We start from the raw sequence: 6,541 nt of genomic DNA on the forward strand, positions 1-6,541 counted from the left end.
TACGTATAATTATTGATGTAAATTGTATGTTAATGAGAGGAAGTGGAAGATTTTAATTTTGTAGAAAAATGAATCAAATACAAAAATAAGTGTTATTCTCTAAAATATACAGATGAGTTCAACCTTTACCCTATAATAGATGGAAATAAACTTATGTATTCTTCTATGCATTCGAAGTTCTTGTATGAAAATAAAATATAATAAATATGTTTTTTTTATATAAATATGTAAAAGTCAAAACTAGATGATAATCTATACACATACATATATCATGGCTTTCTATATAAAATAAACTAGAGAGAGTATGAAAACTAGTAATAAGAATTGCAGAGCATTAAGAGAATACATAGTTGTTTCCCCAGGAAATGAGAAATCTTTTTCAAGAACAACCGTGTGACATAAATTTGTACACTACATTACAATGGTAGCATGATTTTTTTTTTATGTACATACACATAAAATTTATATAAGAAGTATATTTTTCTTGAAAGCAATAAAATTTTAACCAAATGAGGAATAGACTGCTTCAAAATACAAAATATATATCTCTCTGATGACACACCTGACCGCTGATGTGGATGCTGCGTGGCAGCTGAACCACATGATCTTCCTGTGTAGTGACTCAAGGGTTTTGGAGGGGTTTAATGAGGCTTTTAATGCCTCCACAGTCCATGAGGTTTTGGAGTTTCATGCTGGCTCTATGGTTTGGTGGGAAACCCTTTCTCGTCCATTCACTTGCTCTGTTGGTAATAAATCTGCTCCAAATGCTATGGGGTTTTGTTCTTGGTTATGGCTATGTCACTCGACCCTCCTCCATTCACTGGCTACGTCAACATTTTCCTTGTTGTGGGTACACCGTGAAGGCAGTCTGAGACTGAGAAACCTTGTTCCATTTGCTGTCTGTTGACTTGATATGTTTGCTTATACAGCTCAACTGTTGAGAAACCGTGTTGGTTCCACTAACAAGTTCTTAGTTCGCTTTCTCTGGTGACTATCTAATTTCCTCCATAGGTAATCTTCCTTCTCTGGTTTCACTTCTTCGTGCTACTGTATCTTTCACTGACAATCCTGCTCCTTGTGAGCAGTTGGCGATTTGTATGGTTCTGTAGTCGTGGCTTGAGCTTCTCTGGTTTTGTTGGGACTCATGATTCCCATTTCCCTCTTGGTGTTGCTGCTGGTTCAGGGTTTGTTACAATCCTCTCATCACTCAAGTAAACTTTAGGCTTTTGTTGTCGTTGTTTCCTTCTGCTATTTTTGTTTACTATTCATATAGGTTATGCTACCCTAACTAACATCTCTGTTGTGTTGTTCAGGTGGCTCATGTACCAGTGTCGAAGGCTCAGAATTGGTGGCTCGCCGTGTCTCCAATCCTATGTCTCATCCTTTGTTTGAATAGGGTTGGGCCGTTCCCTTAAGCTTGTTCTAGTGCCTGTTTGAGGCTCTGTCTGTTGAAATAATATGTGATTGTCTCTCCGTAGGTTATGTAGTGATTTTGATTTTACAGATCTTCACGATCGTGACTCTGTAGTTGGTCTCCCTATTTCTGTCATTTCGTCGTGGCCATAGTTACTTTAAATTTTGGCTCTGTGGTCTGGATTTTGCTTTTGTTCTTGTCTGGTTATGTTGGCCGAGGGTTTCTATTCCTCTCTTCTGTAGAAGAGATGGGACTCGTGGAATACTAGAACTATGGGTTTGTGCAAGAAATGTAAATATGGAACAGTATGACGTTTGGAACGCTAATTTCTTTGACAGTTATTTATGTAACAATCTCAATACATGTATGCGTGTTAATGGAAGAAAAGATTCTATTGATGAATGGTAAAATATTCAGTCTTCGAGTACCTTGACCATATTCAGTGAATATCATTTTCTTGGTATATGCATGATTCCTGTGTTCGTCCTTCGTTCTTAAATGTTTATTCTTGCACAGTCTTCTTGCTCATTCTTCATTCATAATTTTCACTCATGCACATTACAGAAAATAATTCATGAAACAGGCTTTTTGGTTACCTGAAAATATCACTGTTTATTCTTCTTGTTTATGCTTGTCAACAAATTTTACAATCTCATAGTATTGCTATTTTCTTTATCTAGGCAACAACCCTCGTTCCTTCTATGAAATGTCTTTTAATAGTTCAAGTAGTCTCATTCGGTTGAGGAACTACCTATGGTTACATTGCACAGTTACATTTCCTATTATGGTTGTTAAACTAATTTTAAACTCACATTCATATATAAAGAGACACAGAAATTAAAAAAAAAAATTGCAATGGCTGTAACAACCTTCTTGGAAAAGGTTAATAGTAAAATAAATCAAAGTGATTTTTTTTTAAGGTGCTTTAGAAAACATGTCCAACTATCGCCTCACCATTTGATGATCCTGCATCAGGCTCCTGGGGTGAATGAAACTCATGGCTCATGTCCATGAGCTCTTCAATCGAATATCCGGTGTGCTGAATCTATCTGGCATCCATCCAGGTATTTTCCTCTATCGGAAAATCCTTTCACTTAACCAAGTACTACAAGTACTCCTTCTAGCATGTCCACCAAGCTACCTGAGTGTCTAGTATTTGGTCAATCTCTAAAGGCTTAGTTGTGGGCAGCTGCTTGATCCATGTACCTATCTCTTCATCTCCCTGTGTGTCTCATGTGTGACTGGTTGAATCTTCCTTTGTGTTCATAGAAACATAGAGGTATAGGTCTGTGACATTGAAAATGGGCGAGATCCCAATGCCTGGGGGCAATTTTAGTTCATAGGCATCTACAGAGAATTTTCGTAAAATTCTGCAAGGCCCTATATTTTTGAATTTCAGCTTGTTGTACTCTCCTTTGGGGAACATTTCCTTTCATAGATGTGCCAGTACCAAATCTCCTATATCAAACTGCACTTCGTGTCGCTTCAAATCTGCCTTTTTTTTTTACTTTTGACTGATGTTCTGCAACTTAGCTTTCACCTGTATTCTACTCTCCTGTATGATCAAACTCCTTTGACTTAATGCATCTGCCACCTTATTGGCTTCTCCACTGATGTGCTTTAACATAAACGTGAAACTTTGGAGATATTCCACCCACTTTGATTGTTTATGGTTTAATTTGTGCTGTTGCATAATATATTGCAGAGCAAAATTGTTCGAAAACAGGATGAATTCATTTCCCAACAAATAGTGTCTCTAGTGTTTTAGTGCTTGTACTATTGCATAGAATTCCTTATCATAGGATGAATATTTCTATCTGCTCTCATTCAAATTTTTCACTAAAATAGGCCACTGGTTTATCCTCTTGACTCAGCACTACTCCAATGGCTATCCCACTAGCATCGCAATGAACTTGAAAAAGTTTGTTAAAATCTGGCAACCGTAAAATAGGTTGTTCAATAATCTTCTTTTTCAGCAGCTGAAAACTCCTTTCAGCTGAATTAGTCCAAGGAAATGGCTGATTGGCCTTCTTTACAGTTTCCACCATGGGTGCGCAGATGCCACTAAAATCCCTTATAAACTTCTTGTAAAAGCTTGGTAGCCCATAAAAACTTCGTACTTCAAATAAAATCTTTGTGAATGGCCAACTAACTATGGCTGCAACCTTTTCCGGATCCATCTTCAACTCATTTTCTGAGATCACAAACCCTAAGTAAATCAATTCCTTCTTGAAAAACGCGCATTTCTTCAAATTTAACAAGAATTTATTTTGCTGTAATTTTTCCAAGACACAACCGACGTGTCTGAAATGTTCCTCCCTGGTCTTACTGAAAATAAGAATATCGTCCAAGTACACAACAATGAACTTCCTGGTGTATTATTTCAGCATAGTGTTCATTAAGCAAATGAATGTGCTAGCTGCATTACTCAATTCGAATGGCATGACCAACCAGTCATACATGCCATCATTGGTCTTAAAGGCAGTCTTCCACTCATCGCCTTCCTGAATCTATATCTGATGATAACCGCTTTTCAAATCAATCTTCGAAAAGTATGTTGCTCCACTTAAGCAATCCATCATATCATCCATGCGTGGTAAAGGAAACCTGTACCTAATAGTAATCTTATTGATCACTTGGGAGTCGGTACACATTCACCACTCCCATCCTTTCTTGGGAGCCAAAACTATTGGTATTGGACACAAACTTAGGCTTTCCTGAATCAGTCCCTTGTCCCATAATTCTTGTACCTGTTTTATAATCTCCTCATTGTCTTTTGGGCTCATACGATAAGTGGCTTTGTTGGGTAAGCTGGCTCCTGGTATAAAGTCGATATGGTGGCTGATACTCCATTTTGGAGGTAACTTATCTGGAAATTCGTCCGCTACTATATCGTTGAATTCATGCAACATATCTTGGATTTCTTCTCGTAAATCCTTAATTTCAGTATGAACTAACACTGGCCTCGGCCTCTGTACGACTGCAAATTTAATCTCGTCATCTCCAAACTGCTGTAGGAACTCTTTTCCCCCTAGCAACAAGGCTTTCAATCCACTACTTTCTATTGTTTGTTCTTCCTTCATGGGTACTAGTGTGTGCTTGACCCCATCCTTCACGAACTTATATCAATTTGTTTTTCCATCATGTAACATCTTCCTATCATACCGCCAAGGTCTTCCTAGTAGTATATGGCATACATCCATCGGCATAATGTCACATGTCACTTTATCCTTATATCTGCCAATATGAAATTCCACCTCACACTGCTCATCAACAAGCAGTTGGTGTCCTCTCTGCAGCCAAGACACCCGATATGGAGTTGGGTGTTTCAATCGCTTTAAGCCCAGCATTTCCACCATCTCCATGGCTACTAAATTGTCCATGCTTCCCCTATCGATAATCAATTTACAACACTTCCCCTGTGACTTACACACAGTCCATAATAGAGCTTTCCACTGTGTTGGATCAGCTGATTCTTTAGTTGGCTTCAAGAAAACTTTATTTAGTGCTAAGGCTTTTCCTGTTTCAGGCATGTTCTCCACTTCTTGAGGTGGGGCCTCGTTCTCCTCAGGTTGAGCAACATATGCCCCTCTTTGTCCTCCCTGATCACTTTCAGGACATTCAAACGATCTGTGCCCCCATTTGTGGCACTTGTAACACTGGTAGGTAGCTTCTCCACCTCTGTCATTAACTCTACCTTGCTGGTAAGGCCTTCCTCCCCTTGAATTACCCTCTTTGTATGTTGACCTTGCAACGTTCAAACTACTGCCTTCATCGTTGCCGTTGGTAGTTCTACCTCTGCCATAGGACTGTCCCCTTCCTCGTCCAGAACCATGTCCTCTCCTTGTATTCTGCCTTCTATTAATTTTTTCTTCCATTCTTAAAGCACTTTGAGATGCTTCTTCTATAGATCTGGGAGAGAGAATACTGATCTCATCGAGTATCTCGATCTGCAACCAATTCACAAACCTTGCAGTCCTTTTTGGGTTGTCCTTGACATAACCTGCTAGCAAATTCACTCTATAAAACTCCTCTGTGTACTCTTTTACGGTCATTGACCTTTGCTTTAGATTCTGTACCTATCTATGTAGTGCAATCTGATAGTCTTTACGTAAAAATTTACCCTTCAACTTGGCCACCATTCTGTATCACTTCTTAATCGGTGGTTTGTTGGATATTTTTCGCTCTGCTTACACACTGTCCCACCACAGTGTTGCATGCCCCTTCAAATTCATAGCTACAAACCTAATCCTACTTTCATCACTAATCCCTTCACACTTGAAGTATTTATCTAACTCACTAATCTAATCAAGAAGCAATTCAGTAGATAGGTTGCCATCATAATTTGACAGTTCAGGTTTTGGTTTGTTGTTTGCTAACAAGACAGATTTCAAAAATCTTATCTTTGGCCCTTCGTCTTCGGACCCATATGTTGTAACTATAGTCTCTGCATCACTCTCGTCGCCATCCTCTTGATCCTTGCGCCTCCCTACTTCCATTGCAACTAGCCTGGGACTTAGGAACCTAATTTCTTCACACAGACCACCTTCCAATGCTCTCTGAACACCTCTTCCTCTTCCTCTTCTTCCTGCCTCCATAATTAAACTTTCTTCTGTAAGGAAAGAACTGATATGATACAAAAAATTGATGACAGACCCGACCGCTGATGTGGAGACTACGTGGCAGCTAAACCACGTGATCTTCCCGTGTAGTGACTCAAGGTTTTTGGAGGGTTTTAATGAGGCTTTTAATGCCTCCATAGTCCATGAGGTTTTGGAGTTTCATGCTGGCTCTATGGCTTTGTGGGAAACCCTTTCTCGGTCATTCACTTGCTGTGTTGGTAATACAGCTGCTCCATTCGCTATGGGGTTTTGTTCCTAGTTATGGCTATGGCACTTGGCCCTCCTTTGTTCGCTGGCTCCGTCAATGTTTTTCCTGTTGTGGGTACACCATGAAGGTGGTCTGAGATTGAGAAACCTTGTTTGATTTGATGTCTTTTGGCTTGATCTGTTTGCTTATATGGCTCAATTGTTGATAAATCATGTTGGTTCCACTGACAGGTTCTTGGTTCGTTTTCTCTAGTGACTATCCAGTTTCCTCCATAGTTAATTTTCCTTCTCCGGTTTC

At 39.3% G+C, this 6,541-nt stretch overlaps 1 protein-coding gene across 1 annotated transcript; it reads right to left on the reverse strand.

Moving 5' to 3' along the window:
- Positions 1-3,237: 3,237 nt before the first annotated feature.
- LOC149186490 (uncharacterized) lies at positions 3,238-5,469 on the reverse strand. Its single transcript, XM_089409361.1, has 4 exons — positions 4,672-5,469; positions 4,165-4,524; positions 3,866-3,924; positions 3,238-3,784 (listed from the first exon to the last, which is right to left on the reverse strand). Exons 1-4 carry the CDS (start codon positions 5,467-5,469, stop codon positions 3,238-3,240), a joined length of 1,764 nt encoding a protein of 587 aa, XP_089265487.1.
- Positions 5,470-6,541: the final 1,072 nt, after the last annotated feature.

Source organism: Pinus tabuliformis, chromosome 3_1 (genome assembly GCF_031772625.1).
Source record: "Pinus tabuliformis cultivar Carrire ecotype Pingquan chromosome 3_1, CPIR1, whole genome shotgun sequence".
Classification (NCBI taxonomy): Eukaryota; Viridiplantae; Streptophyta; class Pinopsida; order Pinales; family Pinaceae; genus Pinus; species Pinus tabuliformis.

Bases quoted from the DNA above. Each gene is read 5' to 3' on its own strand.
- LOC149186490 (XM_089409361.1), bottom strand. From the start codon at position 5,469: ATGACCGTAAAAGAGTACACAGAGGAGTTTTATAGAGTGAATTTGCTA. The intron at 3,925-4,164 runs GTACAAGAATTA...CATCAGATATAG, and splicing joins ATGAGGAGATTATAAAACAG to ATTCAGGAAGGCGATGAGTG. The intron at 3,785-3,865 runs GTTGGTCATGCC...ATAATACACCAG, and splicing joins AATGATGGCATGTATGACTG to GAAGTTCATTGTTGTGTACT.